The 27,666-nt window shown below is 47.6% G+C and overlaps 1 protein-coding gene across 4 annotated transcripts; it reads left to right on the plus strand.

Moving 5' to 3' along the window:
- Positions 1-27,644, plus strand: Rab5c (RAB5C, member RAS oncogene family). 4 transcript variants are annotated; one of them, XM_070028038.1, is made up of 7 exons: positions 28-135; positions 9,432-9,470; positions 22,419-22,666; positions 24,321-24,472; positions 24,913-25,035; positions 26,077-26,170; positions 26,741-27,644. In XM_070028038.1, exons 3-7 carry the CDS (start codon positions 22,501-22,503, stop codon positions 26,854-26,856), a joined length of 651 nt encoding a protein of 216 aa, XP_069884139.1. In that variant the 5' UTR covers positions 28-135; positions 9,432-9,470; positions 22,419-22,500; the 3' UTR covers positions 26,857-27,644. The 4 variants fall into 4 exon arrangements, with proteins under 4 accessions (XP_069884135.1, XP_069884139.1, XP_069884137.1 ...); XM_070028036.1 differs by lacking the exon at positions 9,432-9,470 and adding an exon at positions 12,236-12,300; XM_070028035.1 differs by lacking the exon at positions 9,432-9,470 and adding an exon at positions 19,393-19,544.
- The last annotated feature ends 22 nt before the right edge of the window (positions 27,645-27,666 follow it).

The following is a 27,666-nucleotide window of genomic DNA, read 5'->3' on the forward strand; positions in this document are numbered from 1 at the left end:
GGAGGTGGAAATCCGGATCCGGAGCGGCTGAAAGGCGGAAGTGGAGGCCGGAGCCTGGGACACCGCCGGGGGGGAAGAGGAGCGGACTCTTGTGCGAGCCCCGGCCCCAAGTAACGCTGCTGCCCCGGAGCCGCGGTGAGTGTGCCTGTCCCAGAACTAGGGTCTCGTTTGCTTTAAGGCCTCTCCGGGGCACCCCTTCCTCCTGCCCAACCCCAGCCCAGAGGGATACTGGCCCCTCCCCCGACCCGTAGCCCCCACCTTAGTAGCTCCCCAGGCGTCGGGCCAAAGGAAGAACCCTTCTTTTCCTTTGCTTACCTGTCCTTTGTGAGCCTTAGGGAAACCTTTGTGGCTCTCCTCCGGCCTGTCCAATCTAGTTGTGGGAGAAGGGGACCCTAAGTTCCGCTCCCCTCTGCGCCTCTAGAATTGGAGGATCTTTGCCAGGTGTGAAGGGACCTGTCTCCCTTCTCCTTTAGAGCTAGCGGGGAATACTGTCTGTCGCCGCATTTCACCGAGAGACTGTTGTCCCCTCCAGCCCTGGGAGAATTTTTATCTCAGTTTCCTTTAGGCGGCGGGGGAGGGGTAGCTCTGGGTGAGACCGTTCCACACGCACAAAAGTATGCGCTCGCCCGGCTCCTTACTTCCCCTCCTTCCCCAAGCCACGGAGCCAGCCAGGATCTCAGCAGAGTTCAAATTCTGGGTCACTTATTAGGCACCAGCTGTCTTGTTTTGCTCGCTGTCTTCCCAGCCCGGTCCTCTGTCCAGTTAGGTGGGTCTCTGAATCTGTGTATCTCTCTTCCTGCCTCTGAAGAATTTAGCTGAGGTTTGCTTAATCCTAGCTACAGATCACATAGGATCTGCCCATTCATTATCTTCTCTCTGCCCTCCCCTCCCCACCCTCCTCCCCTTCCCTCTCCTCTCCCCTCCCCCCTTGCTCCTGGCGCAGCACTGTCCTTTCTAGAGTATGTGAGTGGTTTCCAAGCTTCTGCAGAGGGACTGCTCCTGGGACTCTCTCTGTCTGCTGATCTATGGGGGGGGGGGGGGGGGGGAGATAAGACCAAACATGAGGAAACTGGAATTGAGGGGGCCATCTCTTTCCCACCTCCAAATATATACACTGTACATCTGAGCAACAGGTCCATTCCACACCAGGGTTTCCTCCAGTCCCTTAGGCTTGTATTTATTATACAAGGCTCAATCTGAGATCTCAGTGACAGCTCTGGATCCTGAATGTGCTAATTTTTGTAGGCAAAGGAATTCCCATGCTTGTTAGAAAGTTCTGTTTTTCCCAACTGAACTGAGGTATGATCCTGTGTGTTGCTTAGGACATACTGTGTGTGAAATGGCTGCTATCTCAGTCAAGCTGGAGGGTTCTTTTGTCTTGTGGCCAAAGTACAGGCCAGAGACAACCTTTCTGAGAAATAGCTTGACTCAGGCTAGGACTGACCGTTGCTGTACACAGTGGAAGGAGGGAAAGCTATGCAATCCTTGGAAATTTCTGTAGCTCTTCAGTGTTCTGGACCACCTTAACTACCCTTGAATGCTACTTGAAAAAGCTAAACTCCCCGCATCCCACCCTCATCCCCAGTACTGGGGTTTGAACTCAGGACATGCTTGGTTATTTTGGAGATGAAGTTTGGCAGACTTTTCAGCCCAGACTGACCGTGAGCCACTATGCTCCAGATCTCAGCCTTCTGAGTAGCTTGAATCACTGGAACCTAACCTACTATGAGACCTGTTTTTTTTTTTTGGTCGGTCATGGGGCTTGAACTCTGGACCTGCATACTGTCCCTAAGCTCTTCAGCTCAAGGCAAGCCCTCTACCACTTGAGCCACAGCGCCACTTCTGGTTTTCGGGTGGTTAATTGGAAATCAGAGTCTCATGGACATTCTTGCCTGGGCTGGCCTTGAACATTGATCCTTAGATTTCAGCCTTCTTAGTAGCTAGGATTACTAGCGTGAGCCACCAGCGCCCAGCGCCTTGAGACATTTTGACTACTACTGAATAATTGGTAGTATCTAATTCGTATGTGTGTGTATTTATTTATTTATTTTTGTGGTACTAGAGTTTGATGGGCAAGTACTCTACCTCTTGAGCTATACCACTACACCTTTTTGCTTTGTTTTATTTTTCAGGCAGGACCTTGTGCTTCCCCCCCCCCCCCCCCAGGCCTCTTATCTTTGATCCTCCTACCTCTGCTTCCTACCTAGCTGGGATTACAGGGCTATACCAACATACTTAGGTGTACTTCGTACAATATTTTGGGTTAGACTTGTTACACATTTACTTCATTTTACTGGACAACAACAAAATTCTTGTTAAGAGTTAATTGGAGACTCCCTTGACTAGCCTACTTTCTCTAATCAGCATGTGCTTCTCAGGATCAGAGAGGATCAGAGAGGCCTAATTGCTCACCAGCCTTTGGTCTCTGCCAGACTTAACTCTTCAGGAATGGATGAGGATTTGTGGAGTCCTTTGGGAGTCTTGGATATGACAGGCTATCTGAGGGACCCCCCCCTTTTTCTTTTTCTTTTTTTTTTTGGTCTTGTCAGTCATGAGGCTTGAACTCTGGGCCTGGGTGATATCGCTCAGCTCTTCAGCTCAAGGTTAGCGCTCTACCAATTGAGCCACAGTGCCACTTCCGGTTTTCTGGTGGTTTACTGGAGATAAGAGTTTCACGGCCTTTCTTGCCCGGGATGGTTTTGAACCATGATCCTCAGATCTCAGCCTCCTGAGTAGCTAGGATTACAGATGTGAGCCACCAGCACCCAGCAGACCTTTCTTTTCTTGGTCTAGATGAACTCTTCAGCTCTTAACTCTGAAACAAGCTTTAGGAGGAGAAACTCTCCCTTTCATAGAGTCAAGGAAGACATCAGGGCTCCTGTGTTGCACCCATTTCTGGCATTTAGAAATTGTAGAGACCTAATAGACAGGTCTGACACAGTTCTGCAGGAGGAGGGGGGGCCCTGGTGGATGGAAATCCTTCCTTACTGAGTCTGTCACTCCTTCCTTCTGTCTTTATTCTGTTAGGAAGACTGTCACCTAGAACAATGTTTATAAGCTATAATAAAGTTACAAAGCTCTTTTTGTACACATTCCTCATAAGTGTCCTGGAGATAGTCAGATTTGTGTCCCTCCTTTAGAGATGATGGCTTGCCTAAGATCATACAGTTACAAGGTGATCTGGCCATGGCTTAGGTCTTGGGAACATATGTAACCTCATTTTTCCTCATAGCAGGTCCTCCTCTCAGTCTAGTCTGCTTGCTAAATACATGAACATGCAGGCTGAGTGAGGAGGGCACATGTGCTCACTCTTAGTCTTCGTTATCATTGGCTTTCCTCCTTTGCTTCTGTTTTCTTCCCCCACCTCTCTCACAACTAACACCCTTCCTTGCTCCCTCCTTTCCCTGTTCAGCTCTGTCTCCCCCACCCCACCCTACCCCTTTCCAGGACCTCACACTCTGGCTTGGCTTTCTTGCTCACAGTTGGTGCTTTGCCACTCAATCAAGCCTCCAGACCACTTTTCTTTTTCTGGTTAATTGGAGAAAGAGTCTTGCTGGCTTTTCTGCCTAGGCTGGCTTTGAGCCTTGAGTCTTAGCTCCTGAATAGTTAGGATTACAGATGTGAGCTATTGGTCCCTGGCTCCCTTGCTCTTTCCTTGGGATTGAACCCAGGCCTTGCCCATGCTAAGTAAGAGTTTTGCTTTTTGAGTAATGTCCCCAGTTCCTAACCTCTTGAGCCCTTTTGCTTTGCTTCTGGAGGCCATGACAGTTCCAAGCCACTACTCTCTAAGGCCCAAGGATTTATTAATGTCTGTTAATATCTGTATGTCTTTAATGGATTTCCTAGAAACCTGAAAGTGTTGAGGACTAGAAATGAAAGTAAAAGTGGGTGGACTGAAGGGTTCCACTGGGCAGAGTGGAATGGTCAGGAACCAACAGAGCTGGCCTGTGATTGGCCCTCTGATTCCCCTTTGATACTGCTTGCAAGTGAGAAGATTATGGCTCTCCACCAAGAACTCCTCTCATATACATTTAAATTCAGTCCTATCAAGCAAGTACTTCTTAAAACCCTCTTACAACCTTTATCCAGTTGTCAGAGAGGCAGTACAAGTGGAAGAAGGTGTTAGAGTCAGGAGTCAGCTGGACATAAATTCCCATCTTTCTTTTTCTTTTTTGGTCAGTTGTGGGGCTTGAACTCTGGGCCTGGGTGTTGTCCCTCAGCTCTTCAGCTCAAGGCTAGACCTCTACCACTTTAGCCACAGCACCACTTGCGGTTTTTCTGGTGGTTAACCGGAGATAAGAGTTTCACAGACTTTCCTGCCTGGGCTGTGTTTTTTTTTTGGGTCCGGTCGTGGGGCCTGAACTCTGGGCCTGGGCCCTGTCCCTCAGCTCTTCAGCTCAAGGCTAGCGCTCTACCACTTGAACCACAGCACCACTTCTGGCTTTTTTTTTCTTTGCTTATGTGGTGCTGAGGAATCGAACCCAGGGCCTCAGGCATGCAAGACAAGCACTCTACCACTGAGCCACCTTCCCAGCCCCCAGAGAATTTTTTTTTTGTCAATTGTGGGGCTTGAACTCTAGGCCTGGGCGCTGTCCCTCAGCTCTTCAGCTCAAGGCGAGTGCTCTACCGTTTGAGCCACAGTGCCACTTCCGGTTTTCTAGTGGTTTATTGGAGGTAAGAGTCTCATGAACTTTCCTTGCCTAGGCTGGCTTTGAACCATGATCCTCAGATCTCAGCCTTCTGAGTAGCTAGGATTACAGGCATGAGCCACTGGCGCCTGGCTCCACAGAGAAATTTTTTTTTTTGTCGGTCATGGGGCTTGAACTCTGGGCCTAGGCGCTGTCCCTCAGCTCTTCAGCTCAAGGCGAGCGCTCTACCACTTAAGCTACAGCGCCACTTCCGGTTTTCTGGTGGTTTATTGGAAATAGGAGTCTCACGGTCTCTCCTGTCCAGGCTGGCTTTGAACCGTGATCCTCAGATCTCAGCCTTCTGAGTAGCTAGGATTACAGGCGTGAGCCATCAGCACCTGGCTTCCACAGAGAAATTTTTAAAGAGTAATCTTGGATCGATATTTTGGTCAGAAGAAATGTAAGCGATACACTGCCAGTTTGGAAAAAAAAAAAAAAGAGTGCAGTGAAGAAAAAGTGTACTATGTAGTGAATTACCACTAGTTACCTGCATAACAATGCTTCCTCACAGAGAACACAGACCTATCTGGTAAAATACTCAAGGTTAAACCTCCAGAGGTACTGTGATGGGACATTCTGTTACATTATAGCCTGCAACAATCTTTCAGACACAAAAACAATACATCACAAATAAATTTTAAAAAATGAACCATTGTACTCTGATAGTGAGTATGCAGTTTTATTATTATTATTTAAATATGATCTTGGCTTCAGAAAAATGGTTTATTAAACTACCAAGATGCTTCCTCACACTTATCAGAGAAGTTTTTTTGTTTGTTTGTTTGTTTTTTTTGGGTCCAGTCGTGGGGTCCCTCTGGGCTGATTTTGAACCACAATCCTCAGATCTCAGCCTCCTTAGTAGCTGGGATTACAGGCATGAGCTACCGGTCCCGGCATGAATTTCCATCTTCACTCCTCTGCTTAGCACTTATGTGACCCTGGGTTTGTTACTTGACCTCACTGGACCTGTTTGTTCCATTAAAAAGGAGATATGAAGTATCTTTCAGAATTAGAAACAATGTGTAAAAGAGTTACTCCAGTGCCAGGTACAAATTAGATTCTCACAATATAGCAGTTGTCTCTGGTAAGTAGGTTAGGTTTAGAAAGCATATTATAATTCATCCCCAGAATTCTGACTCAGCATCAGTACCAAATGTCTGCAATGACGTCTGGTACTTTACTTGATGGTTTCACATGTCTGGTTGCAGACATTGATCAGGATTGATGGCAGTTGTGTTCCCACTTTTCAGAAGGAAATACTAAGGCAATCACTATACTTCTTCCACTGGGATTCTCAGATGCCACTGAGGTTACATGCTATGGTGTGAATTCTTTTTTTGTTGTTGTTGTTTTGTTTTTTGGGTCCGGTCATGGGGCCTGAACTCTGGGCCTGGGTGCTGTCCCTCAGCTCTTCAGCTCAAGGCTAGTGTTCTACCACTTGAGCCACAGTACCACTTCCGGCTTTTTTCTTTTTGCTTATGTGGTGCTGAGGAATCGAACCCAGGGGCCTCAGACATAGCAAGGCAAGCGCTCTACCACTGAGCCACCTTCCCAGCCCCGTGGTGTGAATTCTTACAGCCATAGAGGTCTTTGTATCTTCTAGGCACTTCATTCTTAATCATTTGTAAGCATTTCATATTAAAGCCATCTCATGGGGGCTGAGAATGTGGCTTAGTGGTAGAGCACTTTCTTAGCACTTGCTTAGCACTTGCTTAGGTTTGATTCCTCAGTAACACATCAGTGTGAGGGGGGGAGGAGCCGGAAGTGATGCTGTGGCTCAAGTGGTAGAGGTCTAGCCTTGAGCAAAAGAAACTCAGGGACAGTGCTCAGGCTCTGAGTTCAAGCCTCAGGACTGGCCAAAAAATAAAAAAATAAAAGCCATCTCATATCAATTGTAGATTGCAGTGCAGCGTTTGCATTAATTTAAAAAACAGGAAACTTGAGGACAATATTTTGGTTATAGCAGACTGCTTTGGATTTGATTCTGAGATTCCTGGGATTTATATTTCCTCTGACTGGGGGCAGGGTATTTTTAATTTTTTTTTTTTTTGGCAGTAAGTGGATATTGAAGTCTGAGCCCAGGGCTTGTCACCCACTAGGCAAATTCTACCACAGAGCTACACTCCCAGCCAAGAGTCGGGGTCATTTTTTGGAGCAGTTTGAGAAGCATTGTTTCAGGTAGGGCTCATAAATTAAGATGTCCCCAAATCTAGGTAGTAGTACTTCCAAAGATCTTGGCAGTTGAGCTGGAAGTGTAGCTCTGGTGGTAGAGCATTTGCCTAGCAAGTGTGAGACCTTGAGTTCAAACCCTAGTGCTATAAAAAGAAGGAAAAAAGAAAAGATTTTAACCAGGTGCCTATAATCCTAGCTACTCTGGAGGCTGAGATCTGAGGATTGCCATTCAAAGCCAGCCTGGGCAGAAAAGTCCTCTTATCTCCAATTAGTTACTCAACAAACTGGAAGTGGTGCTGTGGCTCAAAGTGGTAGAATGCTAGCCTTGAGCAAAAAGAGTTCAAGGGACAGTGCCTAGTCCCTGAGTTCAAGTCCCAAAACAGACAAGATTTTGACAGAGAATAGTCAACACCCTCCCCTCCTCCGTGCCAGTCCTGGGCTTGAACTCAGGAGAGCCTAGGCACTGTCCTTCAGATTTTTTTGCTCAAGGCTAGTGCTCTACCACTTGAGCCCAAACTCTACTCTTGGTGGCTAATTAGAGATAAGTCTCATGGATTTTTCTCCCTGGGCTGGTTTTTGAACCATGGACCTCAGATTTCAGCCTCCCGAGTAGCTAGGATTACAGGTATGAGATGCTGGCATCTAACAGATAGAGTACTTTTTTTTTTTTTGCCAGTTGTGGGGCTGGGCCTGGGCGCTGTCCCTCAGCTCTTCAGCTCAAGGTGAGCGCTCTACCACTTGAGCCACAGTGCCACTTCCAGCTTTTTCTGCTTATGTGGTGCTGAGGAATCGAACCCAGGGCCTCATGCATGCAAGGCAAGCACTCTACCACTGAGCCACCTTCCCAGCACTGATAGAGTACTTTTTAAAGTGTCCTCTGCATAAATAGCCTGACATTATGAGACATTAGTCTTTAGAATAAATACCCTTTCTGTATATAGGCACAGTAATACAAATTAAAGCTAAACTTAAGCTTTGTGTCTATGTGCCAGACACTCTTCTGAGGCCTGAGCCTACTCATTTCATCTTCACAACAAGCACAGATGGTAGGGCCTGTGCTTCAGCCCATGTTCCAGTGAGGAGCCATGCAGGAAGGGGCAGAGCAAGGGTTAGAAGTACAATTCTGCTTGCATCACTGTTCAGTACCATTCTCCTCACCTTCATCTCTAGGCTGAGTGAATGCAGTTGTCTTTGCCTGGAACGCTGTCATTTACCTTACCTGCCTGGAAGCTACACCTTCCTACTTTCCTGTCAATACTCAGCTTGAATGTCACTTCTTCTTGGAAGCTTTTCCTTAGCCCAGAAAGATAAGGGTTCTTCTGCATGAGTTTCTTCTTATGGCTGGATCCCTGCCCCTTTCTATTTCCTCTGGTGTAGGAACCCTTTAGGGTCACACGTCATCTCCTTTTTTATCTCTGTGGCCAGTAGTAGGCATAAGAGGTTTCCCACTGGAACTGTTAGAGGGAAGAGATGACTTCCAAACATGCTCAGAAGCCCCTGCCTGCCCACTTCCTTCCACACCACTTTCCTGGGCTTGGACCAAACAGCTCAGTCTGGTTCCAAGCTTGAGCCCTACAGAAAGTTGTTCACAGACAGGTAGTAGAGCAGGCAGGTAGGATGATTGTGAGAGCACCAAATCCCCACAAAGTAGAGCTATCCAAATCTCCATTTCCAGGTGGGCATGGCCTGGCTGGCCACAGCCTTGGTGACCAGCAAGTGTGTCTGGTTGCAGGATGGAACATGCTGTGTCTCTGCCATTGTGCATGGTGAGGCAGTGCTGACCCCAGGTGAGCACTTAGCAAGGATCATTAGAAGTGAATTTCACTCTGGTCGGTGGGTGCTAATCTGCATGTCTGCGTGGGGCTCAATGCAAGTGGTGACAGGGCAGAGGTGCAACTCCAGTAATAGAGTGCTTGCCTACAATGTGTGTGGCCTGAGCTCCGCCCCCAGCATTAAAATTCAAATGAGAAAAGAAAGAGGCAGCCATGTATGGTGAGAGCAGGTCTCCTGTGAGCTTTTCACAGGTTGGCCTCCCTGCTCCTAATCTGTGGTATTGGGGTGCACTTGTCTGCTCACCTCAAGACTCGAGTCTGGTGTCTACCAGCCGGCCTTCCCACCTCCTGTACACGTCCCATGTCAAATTAACTTGTTTTCAGGAATGTGAGTTTATGATCACAAGATTAGCCACTTATGCCGTCACTACCACTGCCTTCCTCCTCCTCTTCTTTTTTCTTTCTTTTTTTTTTTAAATGAACTTTTCCTTTCCAAACAGTTATGAAGGTAATACAGAAAATTTTCACCTCTGCTCCTACACTCCTGTCTGATGACCCTAGCAGTTTTGAGAACACTGGATAGGTATTCTGCAGAATATCCTTGAGTTGGGATTCATTTGAGGTTTCTCATGATTGACTAAGATTAAGAGTGTCGGGGAGGATGCGTCAGATGTAAAGTACCATTTTCTTCATTGGGGTCCTGGGGATTGAAGGGAAGGCCTGGAGCTTGTTATGAGAATGTTAGGTAGGTGCTCTATTACTTGAGCTATATCCCAGCCCTTTTGTTTTTCATTTCTAGGTTATCCCGGCTACACCTCCTGAGTAACTGGGATTACAGGTATACATTACTACACTCAGCTTTAAGTGCCATTTTCATCACATTGTATCAAGGGCACATATATATAATCAGTGTGACCTATCACAGTCTGTGTCAACTTTGGTCACTTGGCTGAAGTGATGGTCAGATGTGTTCACTGTAAACTACCCCTTCTTCATAGTCTACTTTTTGGAAGGACATCACTATGTATAGCCTAGACTTAAAGAATGGGGAGTTAGGGCTGGGAAGGTAGCTCAGTGGTAGTGTGCTTGCCTTGCATGCCTGAGGCCCTGGGTTCGATTCCTCAGTACCACATAAGCAGAAAAAGCTGGAAGTGGCGCTGTGGCTCCAGTGGTAGAGCGCTAGCCTTGAGCTGAAGAGCTGAGGGACAGTGCCCAGGCCCAGAGTTCAGGCCCCACGACCGGACCCAAAAGAAAAAAAAAAAAAAAAAAGAATGGGGAGTTAAGCCCTCTAATGGACCATAGAATACTGACATGAGTTATTAAATTTATCTACACAAGAGGTTTGTCTGTTCTCCCTCATTTATTTATTCAGCTATTTGTAAATCAGTATTAATACGTGGACATTGACTTCACACATTGGTTTTTAGTCTAGTAATCCTCTTTCTTTTATTGCTCTTATTGCTCTTGCTCTGACCATTTAGTTGCTCTCAGCTCCCTTTGACCTACCTCCTTCCCCACATCATTGTGGACTTTTCTGTTTTTGTATTTTGAACACTTCCTTACTTTTTGGCACTACAAAGTGCTCTTGTGTATTTCCTGTCCTATAATCTGTGTCTTCCAAGGCCATTGCCTTTTTACTGAGAGTTTTTCTCTTCAATGTGCTGATAGGGCATTATGTGGATGAGTTCAAGTTTTTCCTTCTGATGGTTTACTCCTAGTCCCTGAACACTCCAGAGTTGGGGAAGGTGGAGAGGTACCTGGGCACCACCCTGTAAGAACCCTGGAAGGCTATGGGAATCATTCTCTATTTTGGGTGCTAAGTTCTCCAGTCAGTTATTCCTGGGCTCTGGGTGAGGGATTCCACGTGCAATTCCACATGGCCTGGCACTGTCTTTTGCTGCCATTCAGAAAAAGATGTCCTCTTTGGGAAGGTTTGTGCAGTTTTTGTGACTCTAAGCAGGCCAAGAGTGGACTGTCACTTTACGCTTGATCCTGAATCATTGAATAGCTTAAATCCTTCCATTGAACTGTCACTCTCTGAAGACCTGTAACTCGAGCCCTGCTGGAATGCTAACTGGATCTTAACGGGAATTGGTTTACAAAGTTCTTGCCTTCTATTTGTAGCTCCATGAGTGTCCCCTTCAGATGGTTCTTCAGAAGCCTCCCTGACCTGGAAGAAAATGCGGTGGCCTCCCTTGCTCTGGCTGCCCTCCTAGTCATCATGTTGCTCTCTGAGCTGCTCAGCCTGCTGTGCTGATAAATGACGCCAGTTTCTAAACCTTTAGCATTTTCAGCCTAGTTTTTAAAAGGAACTCTGGTTTCTTCAGTCAGCTGCCCCATGCTGGTTCCCTCCCCCTCTCAACTGAACTACTTCCCTTTCCTGAGAGGGGCTTGGAAATGGAAGGAAGGGCTTGCTGGCTTAAGGTGCTTTGTGTTGCAGGCCCCCCCACTTTTTCTTTCTTTCTTTTTTTTTTGTTAAAAGGTTATATTTTGCCTTGATTGGGGTTTCAACAAAGTGCAGAGTTGTGAGAGTTATGGGAGGATGGCAGCCTTCCTCTGTTCTTGTGGCATTTAGGAGCAGCTCAGAGAAGTCCAAGTTGGGATGTTGACATGAGTCTTCTAGGAAACAAACAGGTGGGGTAATGGCTCTCAGTTCCCCTGCGCACATTTCTTTTGCCTGCAGTTGCCCTGGACCCCTTTTCCAGGGCGCATGATGGGGAGAGAATGCTGATGTTTTTAGTTTGTTTCCAGGAAGGAGCAGAGTCTTCCCTGGCCAGTAAGCAGTGCTGAGCATTTCTGTGGTCCAGCACTTTGCTATGAATTCTACCTACTGGGAGATGAGGTGCTCGTCCTTTTGTTGTTGTTGTTGTTGGTCATGGGGCTTGAACTCTGTGCCTGGGCACTGTCCCTCAGCTCTTCAGCTCAAGGCTAGCGCTCTACCACTTGAGCCACAGTGCCTTTTCCGGTTTTATGGGTGGTTTGTTGGAGATAAGAGTCTCAGGGACATTCCTGTCCTGGTTGGCTTTGAACTGTGATCCTCAGATCTCAGCCTCCTGAGTAGCTAGGATTACAGGCGTGAGCTACTGGTGCCTGGCTTAGTCCCTCTTTTATGGTGAGGAATTGCATTCAGGGACACAACGTAGGACTAGCCTGGCCTATAGCCCTCTTGAGGTTGGGGGGGAGGGGGGGAGGGCAGGGAAAGTCATTTGCAGGTGGATATGTGTTTAAACAAGCTTTCAGCTGCCTCCATCTGCTTGCCAAACCTTTCCAGGCTCACCTAGATCTTGTGCCTAGTTCATGATATTTGTGTGTCTTATTTGACCTATGAACAATTAAAACAAAGGAAACCCACAGTTTAGTCTTCGGGGATTTTGTATTGTGGTCCTCCTCACCCCACCCTCGTCCTGAGGTTCTCTGACCTTTTCACTTCCAACCCTTAAGCCCCCAGTTCCCCAGCCTTTTTGTCACCTACATAACTTTGTGACAATTTGGGGAAGCAGTAATGTGATTAATTTATTGATTTAGACATGTTAATTTATTGTTTAGACATTCATTGCTTGATTTTTTTTCTGCCTAGCACCATTCTTTGTTTTTGTTCCATAGAAATGAAGAAGAAAAGTCTGGTGAAATAACTGCTTCAGCTTGTAGGCTGTCCCTTCGAGCTCACAGTGAGAACTTTGACCTTGTTCTTGTTAAGCTGGGCAGCCTCTGACCACAGCATGTGTGTGGCACCGAGCAGGAGGAATTGAGTGTGCTGGGGCAGGACACCTGATTCTCGTCCCTGGCTCTCCTCACACATCCCACTCAGCTGCCTGGAAGCTAAGGGCAAAACAGAGGGCAGTGGTTACCATGGTCTTTTTCTGTTTTTTTTGTGCATACAGGAAGGGTTTGTGAGAGGTGTCAGTTGTTGGTATGAGTGGCTGAGGAACAGGTGCTGCGGGTGACTGACTTTCAGCAGAGGTTCTGGTAGTCCTAGGCCTTGGGCAGCAGCAGAAGTGGCAGCTGTCCTGGCTGGCACTCCTGGTCCCTGCAGAGCCCCTCCTGAGACAGAGGAAGACAAGCCTTGCATTGATGACATTCTTGTTGGTAGTGTCCTAAGTAAGTTGTAACTGTACGAATAAAACAGATACAGGGCGTGGTGGCACACATTGTAATCCAGCACTTGGAAGCAGAGGCAGGGAACTGTCTGGGTTATAATGTAAGTTGTAGGCCAGCCTGGGCTACACAGTGAGACACTATTTCAGACAAAACAAAATGCCAACACAGAGTAGTTGTGAGGATCCTGAGTCAGCAGGAATCACTTCTGTCCTCACTAGCATCCACATGGCATGTGGTCCACCCTGGGACTGCAACAGGTGTGTGTAGGGACCATGGAAGCACCTTGTGTGGCCAGTCCTCTCCCCCTACCCTCTCTCTTTTCGCCAGTCCTGGGGCTTGAACTCAAGGCCTTGGTACTGTTCCTGAGCTGCTTTTTACTCAAGGCTAGCACTCTGCCACTTGAGCCACAGTGCCACTTCTGGCTTTTCCTGAGTAATTTATTGGAGATGAGTCTCATGGACTTTCATGCCTGGCCTGGCTTCAATCTGTTATCCTCAGATCTCAGCATCCTGAGTAGCTAGGAGTATGGGCGTAAGCCACTGGTACCTGGGTCCAATTCTCTTCTGAGTATCCCACCTAGCTCTGGGAAAGGAAGATCTGGCTTGTAGAGTGTGAACCAGCACACAGCTACATCTTTATCTCCCACACCCTGTGCCTGGACATGTGTATGGGTTTGTTATTCCCAAAGTACCACATTGCAAGTTGAGTTTTTGCCACAGCTGGACCAATCAAGGTGTGTGGGATTGGCCTTCAGGCCCTGTTTAGAATCGTCTTACCAATGCCAGTGTGTCTTTCAGGATCATTGGACAGGATCAGCCTTGCCTGGTGCAGCTGTGGGCCATCCCCTGTCATTGACCTGCCTTGCTACCCCACCACCCAAGCCCCGTGATCCCCTGTTCTCTGTTGGCTCACTCTGTTGGCCCTCCAGCTGCCCACGAGGCTCTTCCTGGACAGTGCAGTCTGACCACACTGACCAAGCCATGTCAGCAGACACATGGCATATCCTCTTCCCTTGTGGGTGCAGGGAGAGAGGGAGTGGACACTGGAGGTTTCCATCCTCTCCTGAAAGTTAGCGCTGACTCTGCTTTGCTTCCCTTTGGGCCTCTCCAAGGAACCCTCTGCCAGGAGAGCTGAGAAAGCAGCTCCGTGGTCAGGGAAGGGTTTCTTGGCCTTCTTGCCAGGGCAGAGCCATGGGAAGCTGGGGGTCTGTCCCAAGTGGCCCGGCAAGGCCTTCCATGGGAGGGAAAGGGCTGGGAGCCAGCTGTGCTCTGTCCTGCTGGTCTCTGTGAAACTGCAGATTCAGTCTGGACACTTGGTATTGTGCTTCCAGGTTTAAGTGCTTTGTTGCCCCTTCATCCTTGCCACTTGTCAAGCAGTGATGGGGTTGGTGGCTTGGCTGGGGTTCCTGGAGACTCCATGGGGCCTCCTGTACCCAGTGGCCAGGAAACTAGCTCATCTTGAGTGTCCTTTTGGGGTGATCTAGAAAGTCATCTGTGGTGGCATAAAGGCAATACTTCTTTCCTCTCCTGTTTCACTCCCTTGAATCTCAAACTTACTGTTGGAGAAGTAGCCTAGCTCTCAGCCTGTACTGTTTGGCTCAGGCTCCAGAGCCAAGCCTACTCTGCTTATGCTCCAGGTGAGACACAGACCCTGTATGTTGTAGCACAAGTCCTGCCATACTCTGTGATTCTTCCATGCTCTGTGATTCCATCACCGGCCCTGAACCCCTTTCCCTTTTTTCTTTTTTTGCCAGTCCTGGGGCTTGAATTCAGGGCCTGGACATGGTCCCTGAGGTTCTTTTGCTCAAGGCTAGCACTCTACCACTTGAGCCACAGCGGACACTTCCGGCCTTTCTGTTTAGCTGGTACTGAGGAATTGAACCCAGGGCTTCATGCATGGTAGGCAAGCACTCTGCTACTATGCAACATTCCCAGCCCCCCTCATTATTCTTAGTAGATGACAATCTTGATAATGTTCTTGTGTTTTACTATCTCTGATAGGGGAGCCTTACCTAAATTTGGAGGCTTGGGCTCACACTGTGTGATGCTGGACAAGTGACCTCATCTTCCCTTCATTTGTTTTTCTGTAATTGGTGAGGATAGAATTAGGTCCCTAAGTGCCCTTCTTTTCTTTTTTGGTCAGTTGAACTCGGCCTGGGTGCTGTCCATGAGCTTTTCTGTTCAAGGATAGTGCTCTGCTACTTTTAGCTAAACCTCTAATTTTCTGATGGTTAATTGGAGCTAAGAGTCTCATAGACTTTTTCTTGCCTGTGCTGGCTTCAGACCGGGATCCTCAGATCTCAGTGTTCTGGGTAACCACCAGCACCCAGCTATAAGGTCCTTTTAAAGAAGCTCTGATAACCAGCAAGTCAAAGCTGGTAAAGCCAGCTACTACACTAGAGTTATAATGTAGTACCAGTTGTTGTTGCAACCCTACCTTTAGCCCAGTACTGTGCTGAACACTGTGTTGTCTCACTTAATACTTTTTAATATTCACAGCAACCAGTGCAATTGGTATTAAATAATACCATTTTGTAGATAAGGAACTGAGGCTGATAATACTTGTGTAACTTGGCCAAGGTCTCCCCACTTACCAACAGTAGAGCCCCGTCTTTATGCAGACTCCCAGGTCGGAACCTGCTTGTCATGCTGGGGAAGGAATGGGGCACCTTGTGGAGGCTGGTGTGACCTCACATTCTTCTTCCCTCTGGCTTAGCAGCCAGCTGGAAGCCAGGCCACACCTGTTGGGAGGCTGGCCTCTCCTCCCATGTGCTGTGTGGTGGCCTTCCCCTGGGAGGACTGGCTATGGGTCAGTCATCTCCCCACTAAACTGAGCACTTGCAGAACTTCAGCTGGTTCTAGGCCTGAGGCTCTGTGAGTGGCTTCCTTGTAATGTTTTATACCTTTCCTGCTGTGTCCCTTGTTTCCTTCCCTTTAAACTAACTGGTCACAGAATTCAGCCACCTTCTCAACTCTTAAATATTCAGGAATATTCTTTTTTTTTTTTTTGTCGGTCATTGGACTTGAACTCTGGGCCTGGGCGCTGTTCCTTAGCTCTTCAGCTCAAGGCTAGCTCTCTACTGAGCCACAGCGTCACTTCCAGCTTTTTCTATGTATGTTGTGCTGAGGAATTGAACCCAGGGCCTCATGCATGGGAGGCAAGCGCTCTACCACTGAGCCCCTTCCCAGCCCCCCAGGAATTTTCTTAAATATTCTTATTATTTATCCTTAAATATTCTTTTGTTTGTTTTTGTTTTTGTTTTGGGTCCAGTCGTGGGGCCTGAACTCTGGGCCTAGGTGCTATCCCTCAGCTCTTCAGCTCAAGACTAGCACTCTACCACTTAAGCCACAGCGCCACTTTCGGCTTTTTTATTTTTGCTTATGTGGTGCTGAGGAATTGAACCCAGGGCCTCAGGCATGCAAGGCAAGCGCTCTACCACTGAGCCACCTTCCTAGCCCTCCTTAAATATTCTTTTTTTTTTTTTTGGCTGGTCATGGGACCTGAACTCTGGGCCTGGGCGCTGTCCCTCAGCTCTTCAGCTCAAGGCTAGTGCCCTACCACTTGAGCCACAGCACCACTTCCAGCTTTTTCTGTTTATGTGGTGCTAAGGAATCAAACCCAGGGCCTCATGCATGCAAGACAAGCACTCTACCACTGAGCCACCTTCCCAGCCCCTCCTTAAATATTCTTTTTTTTTTTTTTTTTTTTTGTCGGTCGTGGGGCTTGAACTCTGGGCCTGGGTGCTGTCCCTCAGCTCTTCAGCTCAAGGCGAGCGCTCTACCACTTGAGCTACAGTGCCACTTCCGGTTTTCTGGTGGTTTATTGGAGATAGGAGTCTCACGGTCTCTCCTGCCCGGGCTGGCTTTGAACCGAGATCCTCAGATCTCAGCCTCCTGAGTAGCTAGGATTACAGGCGTGAGCCACCACCGGCTCCTTAAATATTCTTATTCAGAGATATATCTTAAATATTCAGGAATGATTATTTCCAGAGTAAAGTATAACTGAAGCATAAGTCCAGAACACCTCCAGGGGATCCTGGACTGGCTCTATTGGTTCTTAGGCCACCCTAGCTAACCTTAAGTGAGGCTCCACCCATCCTCCAGTCAACAATCTGGCCTCTCTAATCAGCTCACTATCCAAGCTATGTGCACTCACAGAGGAAATCTCTAAAGCAAACAGGAAGCACAAGAGACACCCATCAGCTGGAATTACTGGCCCTTTCACCAGGAAGGGCCAACAGTATGAAGTGGGTGATTACATGAAGTAGAGAAGAGAAAGGTGAACAGTCTAATGGAGTTGGAGAAGGGGGTGACATTCCAGCAGCATCTGGTGTCTTGAGGTTTCATTTGTGAAAACAAGCCCCCACCTCATCCCATAACCTGTATTATGCACAGCAAGAATCAGAAAGTGCCTTTCTGTTTTTCACTCTTGGCTCTTTCCTGTTATCAATTGCAACTCTCATGCTTAAATCAGCTACTTAAAAACACGTAGGGGAACCTTTTTTTTTTTTTTTTTTTTTTAAAGAACATTGAGTTCTGGACTCCACTTTTAGAAATTCTAAGATTAGTTGATCAGGGTTATTTCCTGGAGTTTAAAGGCCCAATAAGTGACAGGTTTACTACACTAAAGGCTAGTTTACCAGCTTTGACTTGTTAACCAAGGAGCTTAAAAGGGCCTCAAAGACCTAATCCTATGCTGGTGATTCTGATGAAAATAGTTTAAGACGCACTGCCTTGGAGTGGCTAGAGTTCAAGAAACTCATGGAGTGGCCAGAGGAAGGAACAGTGTCCTACTTTTTCTTTCTCTCTTGTCTACTCTTGGCCCCCAAAGTGCTTGCGCACAGAGGAGTGGTTAGCAGCTTAGATCTCAGTGCCCTTTTCCTTTTGTGGGCATTATAGGAAAAGTCACATTGTAGGATGGCCTGAATCTTTGTACCTTCTACCCTTTGCTGTGGAAGACATGGCCCATTTTTGGTGGTCTCTGATTTGTCTTCTTGGGCTTGAAGCTAACACTGAGTGGCAACTTGGGGCGGGGAAGGGGTATTTTTTGGCCTAGTCTCTGTAGGCAGCTTTGGATTCTTAAGAATTTTATTTTTAACCCTAAGACTATCTTTCTTTTTTCTTTTTTTTTTTTTCCCCTGTGCCAATATTGGGGCTTGAACTTAGGTCCTAGGCACTGTCTGTGAGCTTCTTTTGCTTAAGGCTATTTTTCTACCACTTGAGCCACAGTGCCACTTCTGGCTTTTTCTGAGTAGTTTATTGGAGGTGAGAGTCTCAAGGACTTTCCTGCCCCAGCTAGCTTTGATCTCAGCCTCCTAAGTAGCTAGAATTTGGCATGAGACACCAGTACCCAGCTTATCTTTTTTAAAAAATTACAGTCACATCACTTGATCTATAGAAGATAATTTTTGCGGGGCTGGGAAGGTGGCTCAGTGGTAGAGTGCTTGCCTTGCATGCCTGAGGCCCTGGGTTTGATTCCCCAGCACCACATAAGCAAAAAGAAAAAAGCCGGAAGTGGAGCTATGGCTCAAGTGGTTGGGCGCTAGCCTTGAGCTGAAGAACTGAGGGACAGTGCCCAGGCCCAGAGTTCAGGCCCCACGACCGGACCCAAAAAAAAAAAAAAAAAAAAAAAAAAGAAGATAATTTTTGCTACTGTTCAAGAGGAAAGATTCCTCCCCTCAGGACGCAGGATAGCTCAGACATGAATCCATTCACCTTTACCACCTGCCAAAGGTATATCTTTGATTTCCCAATCCTTGGAGGGACAGCTATAAGGCTTTCTGGGCTCTGAGACTTGATAGACATCCTCATATTCTGGGTGTCCTTCATGGTAAAAATTACCTTCTTCAGTGCTTTATTGTCTGGAAAGGTTGGACACTGCTCATGTGATCACTGAAGAGAGCCAGGAAAACCACGAGGCAGCAGACCATAAAAAGCGCTGCGTCTGCCTGCTCAGGTGGAAGGCAGGACCAGTTATCAGGCAGAACATGCCAATAGCCAGTTTGAGCCATCCAGCTAGAGCAGTTAACTGGTGATGCCAAAGTCTGTTCACCAGTAGTCTTTGCAAAGGCATTATGAGCAACTATATCAATACTGTTAACTGCTGTTTGTTCAACACTGTCATGACCACTGGCGCACCCCATCACTAATAGCACTAGTGAGACAGACTCAGCTCAGGTGGCTTCTACAAGGTGACTCAGAAACAGGATGCCCAAAGTGGTGCCCAAAGCTGGGTGCTCATTTGCTTCATGCCAGCCACACTAGTCCTGGCTGTGCTTCAGTGGCAGCTAGCCGACCCTGCTGTAAACCTGTAAGGGCTCTCAGACAGCTGATGCACAAACAAGAACCAGTGTACTTGTCTCCTCTTGGCCTTTTTTTTTTTTTAACTCATTTTGTCTGCACAGGTTTGGAAACCCACTTACTAGGTAGGAACAAGATTCAGATGTGCTGGTTTTTTAAGTAGGTGTTGGTTGCTGCCCAGGCTAGTAGCTCTCTTCCCTAAATCCAGCTGCTTTGCTTTTTTGGAATCAGGGACTTGCTTTTCTGTCCCCCTCACCCTCACTGGTTTATAGTTCCTCTAGTGTCCCAGCCGCATTCATTACCTAGCTAAGATTATGTGTCACATGTACTCACAGTAATAACTAACTTGTAATTCCATTCTAGTCTTCCCTCTGTGGCCTTAGCCCTGCCTGGCCCTGAGTGGCTCCTTCTGCTTTTGGGAGTATGGGGACTGCAAGATCACTGTGACTGTCACCAGAACCAGACCTTGCCATACCAGCAATGGTGCTGCGGCTACTCAAAACCAAACACAGAGGGTGTGCATTGCCTTCATTGTTTTCCCCAGCGGGGGGTGGGAGGGGATAACTTTTGCTCAGCTTACAGGAACCCAAGTTTTCATCCTAGCTGTGTCACTTGTATGCTGTATGGCCTTGAACTGGGCATTTAATACCTGATGGCCAAGTTATTGTCTGTAAAAATTGGGTGGGAGGGGTTGATAAAAAGCTTACAGGAGATACTGGTTATGCTATCACTCAGTAAACATTAACAGTTTTTGAAAATTGTTTCCTTTAACAACCACTCTTGAGTTCTAAGATGTGCATAGGCGTTGTGAGGAAGGCCTCTGATGAAGCCTGAAGCTCTGGCCTGTCTCTTCCTTGCCTGGGATGGAATGAGAAAGCACCTTAACTATGACATATTTAAACAGCATTTCTTGCTACTGACACACATACACTCACACGTACCGCCATTCTTCCTTCCTCCTTGTGCTTTTGGGGAAGAGGTGGCCCTCATTTCAAAGCTCTTTTCCTTTGGTACTGTCCAGAAAGGAAACCCTTGTTCCTGGTTGTGAATCATTCTTCCTGAAGCTCAGTTATTAAATGAGTTGCTGGGAGAACTTGGATGTGAAAAGGATTTGAGGCTGAATAGAGCAGGCCCTTTGCCGTCAGCATCTTGCATAGGCACAGACACCTCCCTGTCCTTTCACTCCCCTGTCCCTTGGCTGTAAAAGAAGGCATTCCTCTTGCTCAGGGGCCAAGCCTGGGTCTCCCTGGGGTCTCTGTGGAAGACACCTCCTGTATAGACTTATACAAAAGGCAATCTAATTAAAAGCTTCCTCCTATCTTTTTTTAAAGTATAACTTTGTTGTTACTATTAAGATGTTCTACAGAGGGTTACCATTTCATAAGTCAGGTAATGAGTACATTTCTTTTTTTCGGACAATAACACCCCTTCCTTCACTTTCCCACAGTTTTCCCATCCCATCTCTGCACACAAGTTACACAGGTCATTTTCCACCTAGTGTCTACTAAGTATGATGATTGTCTTTTCCCATCTTTTTTTTTTTTTTTTTTTTTTTTTTTTTTTTTGTCGGTCGTGGGGCTTGAACTCTGGGCCTGGGCGCTGTCCCTCAGCTCTTCAGCTCAAGGCGAGCGCTCTACCACTTGAGCTACAGCGCCACTTCCGGTTTTCTGGTGGTTTATTGGAGATAGGAGTCTCACGGTCTCTCCTGCCCGGGCTGGCTTTGAACCGCGATCCTCAGATCTCAGCCTCCTGTGTAGCTAGGATTACAGGCGTGAGCCACCAGCGCCCGGCTTGTCTTTTCCCATCTTAAATCCAAATATTGATTAGAATCTTCAGGTCTTGTGGGTGTGTGTGCCAGTTTTCAGGCTTGAACTCAGGGTCTGGGGGCTATCTCTGAGCTTTTGTGCTTAAGGCTATAATGCTCTACCACTTGAACAACAGCTCCACTTTTGGCTTTTTTGGTAGTTGATTGGAAATAAGAGTCTCACGGGCTTTCCTGCTTGGACTGGCTTTGAACTGTGATCCTTAGGTCTCAGCCTCCTGAGTAGCTGGAATTACAGGTGTGAGCCACCAGCACCCAGTATATTCTAGTCTAATACCAACTTGGAGTACTCATTTGAAAAACATGTTGTTCTGTGTATGTTCTGATACCTTTTGGTGTAAGTCTTCTAGAGGCTTCCGGAGATAACCACCTACAGTTATAGCAATTCCAAAGTTTTACAAAAAGCTTGAACTACTGAGCACCTGTGGCTCACGCCTATAATCAGGAGGCTGAGATCTAAGGATTGCAGTTCAAAGCCAGTCCAGAAAAGAACATCCATGAGACTCTTACCTCTATTAACTAGCCCCCCAAAAAAACAAAAACAAAAAAACAGTCAGATGTGGAACAGTTTCTCAAAGTGGCAGAGTGCTGAGCACAAAAAACCTCAGGGACAGTGCCCAGGCCCTAAGTTCAAACCTTAGTATAGGCACCAGAAAACAAAACAAAAACCTTGAACCTCTGAAGCTTTCACTTGCTGAGAGACTGAGAAGCTGGGGTTGAAGCACAGCTGTTGGGGGTGCTTGCCTTAATACCCCATGTTTGCCTCCATTCCTCCCCATACTGCTCCCTCACTCTTTTTCTGTGTCACCCCCCTGCCTCTGCCAGTAAAGGAACCAAGGTCTCTATTTAAAAGGGAAAATTGGCAGCCAGTCTAACTACCAGCAGAGCTCTGGCTTGAGTGTGTGTTTTGTTTTTTAATGTGTGTGAGACTTCTGGCCCATCCAGAATGAGAGGCCTAGAGATGGAGGCTGGGATGAGTGACTGGAACATTACTGTGATTCCTACACACAGTGGTACACGGTCAGCCTCAGATCGAGAAAGAGGTGGCAGGAGCATGGCCATTTTATTAACTGCTTGCTCTGGCCAGGCCCTGGTCCCTGAATACCCACAAGCCCCTTATCTGAGGAGCTGTCAGGACTCCCTGTTCCCTTACCTACCTTCCCCCCACACTCTGGCTCTGCCCAGATCAGGCTGTAGTCTTAGTACAATACTACAAGCTCTTTGTTTGTTGACCTAAACCCTAGTGTCTTCCTGGACCTGCTTTTTGTTGGGGAGCTCATGGACTTAGCAGTCTACAATATATCCATTCCTGTCCTATTTATCTGTAAGTGAGTGTATATATTCAAGATTGGGAAGTCAGAGTATTGGCTCAGAACCATGATTCTAAAGTTGAGAGGCCACTTCTGTCTGTACTGTGTAGAGCAAGGAGGTATGTAGCCTAGTGAGGGCTCCAGCCTGGGGTGTCAGCCAGGTCATCAGGGAGGGCAGAGGGGTGACCTGTGGTTTAGGAAGGACCTCCTGTGACAGTCCCAAAACTAACTTCCTCTTTCTTACTTCTGTCTTGCAGTTGGAGGCCCCCTCCCCACTAAGTGCCTCTTTGTATAGCACCCGCCCCCACACTCACTGGTACCACTATAGTGCAGCGGGCCATGGCGGGTCGGGGAGGCACAGCGCGACCCAATGGACCAGCGGCTGGGAACAAGATCTGTCAGTTTAAGCTGGTACTTCTGGGGGAGTCTGCAGTAGGCAAGTCCAGCCTCGTCCTCCGTTTTGTCAAGGGCCAATTCCACGAGTACCAGGAGAGCACAATTGGAGGTAAGTGGGCACATGGGATCAGGAGGGCTAAAGAGATGCCTTGACGTTAAGGACAGGAGAGCTGCCTCATCACAGAGACTAAATCCATCCGGGGTATCATACCTGTTCCTCAAACCCAGCAGCTTGTTGAGACAAGCTCAGAGGAGTTAGCTGGGAAGTACAAACTGGCTTCCTGCCACGGTTCAGCCTCTTATTTGTGTGGCCTTGGCTGGACCTCTCCCGTTGATCCAGTCTCAAGACAGGGAGAGGCTGGCTCTGGATCACTGAGGTCCTTCTAACTGTGTGGGGCAATGCATGTGCCCTGGCTTCTCCTGCTTTCCAAAGTGGGAATGGCCTGGTGACTCATAGCTGGCTGATGGCTTTTTTTTTTTTTTTTGGCCAGTCCTGGAGCTTGACCTCAGGGCCTGAGCACTGTCTATGAGCTGCTTTTTACTCAAGGTTAGCATTCTATCACTTGAGCTACAGCGCCACTTCCAGCCTTTTCTGTTTATGTGGTACTGAGAAACAGAACTCGGGACTTTCATGCATGTTAGCAATGTGCTAAGCCACATTCCCAGCCCGGGTTGGCATTTCTGAGTCTGACCATTACCCATTCCTGGAGTTCAGAGCATGCTGTTGATTCCCTATTGATCAGCATTTAGGATATGAGAAAGGGTCTGGACTCAGCCTTTTGCCTCAGTGGCTGATGAAACCTCAAGAGGCCAGGGCTAACCTTGGACTTGAGTCATCCCTTCTTTACTCCCTTGGTTGGTAGGAGGAGGTTTCTAGGCAGCTGGAAGCAAAAAACAGGCTGCCTCAGCAGTCTTCCTGATGCTTCTTCAGCACTTGGGTCAGAAGCCTGAGAGGGGGAAGTGGAGTGGTGCCCCTGGCTGCTCAGTAGGTGGGAAGAGCAGACAAGGAAAGCAGCTTTCTACAGAGCTGTCTGATACCCTGTGCTGGTGCAGGCAGAGGGACTCTTCCTTCCTGTCTGTTTCAGCTCTGAGACTCCTCCTTTGGAGCATATATGCATCTGTGCCTGTGTTCCCTTGTTTCACATAGGGTCTCTGGGATCCAGCTATTGAGTGGGGTGGTAGTATAGAACTGCATGTGGGTCAGCAGGGGGTGGGGCTAGCTGGAGTGTCTCTAGGTGGCAGGGGTGATGGAGAAGCTGGCTATCCAGCTTTAGCCTGGCAGTGGAACAAAGTGGACTTGACTTCCCTGGCATAGCTAAGCCAGAAAGAGAGAAAGAGAGAGAGTATGAGAGAGAGAGAGAGAGAGAGAGAGAGAGAGAGAGAGAGAGAGAGAGAAATCAACACCTCTAGTCTGGAGTAGGACTACAGAAGGGTGGGAGGAGGAGGGTAAGGAGGAATGCTGGGGGCCTTGCCCTCTGTCCTTGGTATCAGGTCTTCCTTGGATCTTCCCTTTCCTACCCTTTCCTGCATTCTTTAGAGAATGGCCTCCCCTGGCCACATTGGCAGTCCATGTGGTCCCCATCGTCCCCGGACCCACACCCATGGCCCCGTGTGCCATGAGCAGGCCTGCTGTGGCTCCTGGGTCATGGACTTTTGTGTGCCCATCTCTTCGGCAGATTTCTGAGTGCCAGGGGCTAGAAGCAACTGAAAATATGTAGGGGTGGCCTATAACTTACCTGGTGACACCACTTTCTCTCTTACAGCGGCCTTCCTCACACAGACTGTCTGCTTAGATGATACAACAGTCAAGTTTGAGATCTGGGACACAGCTGGACAGGAGCGGTATCACAGTCTGGCCCCCATGTACTATCGGGGGGCCCAAGCTGCCATCGTGGTCTATGACATCACCAACACAGTAAAGATTTTCTCTTCTTTCTTTGCCCTTCATCTTTGAGTTATAAAATTCCCCATTTCAGGCCTCTCAATCCTGTTTTTGGGGTTCTTGGGTGGGATATGGGCAGTTTTCCTCTGCCAACCAGAATTGTTTTGTTTTGTTTTGTTTTTTGTTAGTCCTGGGGCTTGAATTCAAGACCTGGGCACTGTCCCTGAGCTTCTTTTGCTCAAGGCTAGCACTCTACCACTTGAACCCTAGCACCACTTCTGGCCTCTGTGTATGTGCTACTGAGGAATCAAACCCAGGGCTTCATGCATTCTAGGCAAGCACTCTACCACTAAGCCACATTCTCAGTCCTGACTAGAATTTTTAAGGATGACATCTCAGATACCTTAGCTAAGACCATTTGAGCTTCACTGTCACTGTCCTGTGTCTCTGACATTCTGGCCCTTTCTCCTCAGGATACTTTTGCACGGGCCAAGAACTGGGTGAAGGAGTTACAGAGGCAGGCCAGCCCCAACATCGTCATTGCACTCGCGGGTAATAAGGCAGACTTGGCCAACAAGAGAGCTGTGGAATTCCAGGTAGGGAGATGACAATACTTGGCAATGATTAAGCAGCTGCATGAGGCAGGCCTCCACAAGATGCTTAGGTGCAGGGCAACAGGCACCTTTCATTTGCTGTCTACTTTGACTCATGCATGGGTCCAAGAGGAGCGTGGGGAGGATAGGGCAATATGTGTATGATACATGAAGTTTGTGTTTTTGTCCTGTATTAGAAAAGTACAGGATTTTTTTTCTTCATATAACTCATGTACATAGTAGAAATGCATCATGCAAGAAAACATGGAAAGTAAATTTTAAGTCTCAACCTCTCCTTCCTCTAGCCTCCCCTTCCTCCGCTGCTTATCTTTACAGAAGTGCACATGTACTTGTGAATTCCTCTCTTCTCATAGATGGGCATACGTCATTCATACTGAGTATTATTTTTTACCAGTCTCTAACTGGTGACTTCCAAATTGTAATAACTGAAGAATAGAAATGTCCATGTATGTTTATGCTTTTGTCCAAATGTAAGTTTATTTTTAGTATAACTTTCTTTTTTTTTTTTTTGGGTCCAGTCATGGGGCCTGAACTCTGGGTCTGGGCACTGTCCCTCAGCTCTTCAACTCAAGGCTAGCACTCTACCACTTGAGCCACAGCACCACTTCCAGCTTTTTTTCTTTTTGCTTATGTGGTACTGAGGAATCTAACCCAGGGCCTCATGCATGGGAGGCAAGCGCTCTACCACTGAGCCACCTTCCCAGCCCTTTAGTATAACTTTCTGATATTTCCCAGCTTAGTTCTTTTGAACAATAAGAAGGCAAGGTGGACCTAGGAAAGTCTGAATGGATAAAAACAAACATCTGCTGATATTCATGAGCTGAGACATATGATGTGTATGGGGAGACCTGGGGTTGAGATGTTTTGAGGGAACTCGGAACAAGGAAACCATAGGACTGAAAACCCTTGCCTTTGTCCAGTCAAGCTCTATTGTATATAAGACATGCTTTTATCCTGGGCCTTAGCGCCTGTCAACTGTTAACATTTTCTTCCTGCCCTTTCTCTCTCCCTCCAATGAATCAGGAAGCACAAGCCTATGCAGATGACAACAGTTTGCTGTTCATGGAGACTTCCGCAAAGACTGCAATGAATGTGAATGAAATTTTCATGGCAATAGGTAACTTTTTTCTCTTCCCCATCCCATCACCTCCAAGGGCATATTTCTTGTGTGCTGTTCTCTAGTGGGTTGCGGTTGGGGTGTTTCTCCACCTCGGTAGCGCACCTTGGAAGTTTCTAAAGCCTGAGTTTCAACCTTTTTTACACCCTGACCTTTAGCTAGTGCCCATTTAAAAATCTGCCTTTGCTATTCTTTACCCTTTCTTAGTTTTGGGTCATTTGACTCTAGAGTTATCCTACCACTTATTAGCTCTGTGGTCTTGGGCAAGTTGTTTCTTTTTGTTTTTTGTGTTTTTGAGACAAGATTTGAATATGTAGCTAGAAAAGCCTTTAACTCTTGGTTTTTTTCTGCCTCAGCATCCCAAGTGCTGGGATTATGGGCATTCACTACAATCCTGACCCTGGGGAAAGTTCTTTAAAATCTCTTTGCCTCCTGTTTCCAAGACACTCACAATACACTTGCTGCATGGAAAGCCCTGTCACCAATGGAGTAGGATGGTGGTAAAGGTGCAGTTGGGAGAGCATATTGGGGTAGCCCCACTGAAGCATTTTCCTCTTGTCTCCCAAACAGCTAAGAAGCTTCCCAAGAATGAGCCTCAGAATGCAGCTGGTGCTCCAGGCCGAAACCGAGGCGTGGACCTCCAGGAGAACAACCCAGCCAGCAGGAGCCAGTGCTGCAGCAACTGAGCCCCCTTGCCTATCACTGCCCCCACTCCTCCGCCTGAACGACCCGACTGGAATCCATTCTAACCAATCGCACTTAACAACGACTCGGGCCACAGCTGGGGGCAGGGGAGGGGTCCATGATTTCTCCGCATAACTTTGATCCTAGACCGGAGGGAGTTATTCCACCTGCACCTTTCTGTACAAATACTAATTCAATTTTAAGTCTTAAGTCACTTTTTTAATATATATGATCTGCTCTTCCCACTTCCCCCCTTTCTACTGCTCTCCAACTCTCCTTTGCTGGTAGTAGCCATGTACTCCTATACCCACCTTGTCTGTGGGGCAGGGGGTTAAGCAGTTACCCCCTTGTTTCCCTCCTCTTGTTGGAGAGCAGACTCCTCAAGAGCACCCACATCCTTACCTTGTTGGGAGTGGTCTTGGTCCAGGGCAGTGGGCAGGCCCTGGACTGGGAAGGGACAGGTAGCTCTTCCCACAACTGGCTGTCATCAGGCTGCAGCCCCCTCCCCGCCCTACTCTAAGCTGGGAGAGAAACGGCAGCAGTATCGCAGCATCATTATGACAGCCACATCCCCATTGCCCCTGACCCCTCCACCCTAGGTCACCTGACCTCTGGCTCTGAGCCCTGTTCTGACCAAATCACGATGATGAGTATTTGGGGTGGGTGGGCAAGGGTGGGGGGAAGAGGGAAGGGATGGAACCAACTTTTTCTGTATTTTGTATTGTATGTTTTCTTCAACATGTAACCAATCAGTATCTTGTCAATATAGTCAGCCGATCGATCGATCTCACACTTGTCTTCGTCTTTCTCTA

The sequence above is a fragment of the Dipodomys merriami genome, unplaced genomic scaffold, assembly GCF_024711535.1.
Source record: "Dipodomys merriami isolate MVZ:Mamm:240054 unplaced genomic scaffold, mDipMer1.0.p SCAF_19, whole genome shotgun sequence".
Classification (NCBI taxonomy): domain Eukaryota; kingdom Metazoa; phylum Chordata; class Mammalia; order Rodentia; family Heteromyidae; genus Dipodomys; species Dipodomys merriami.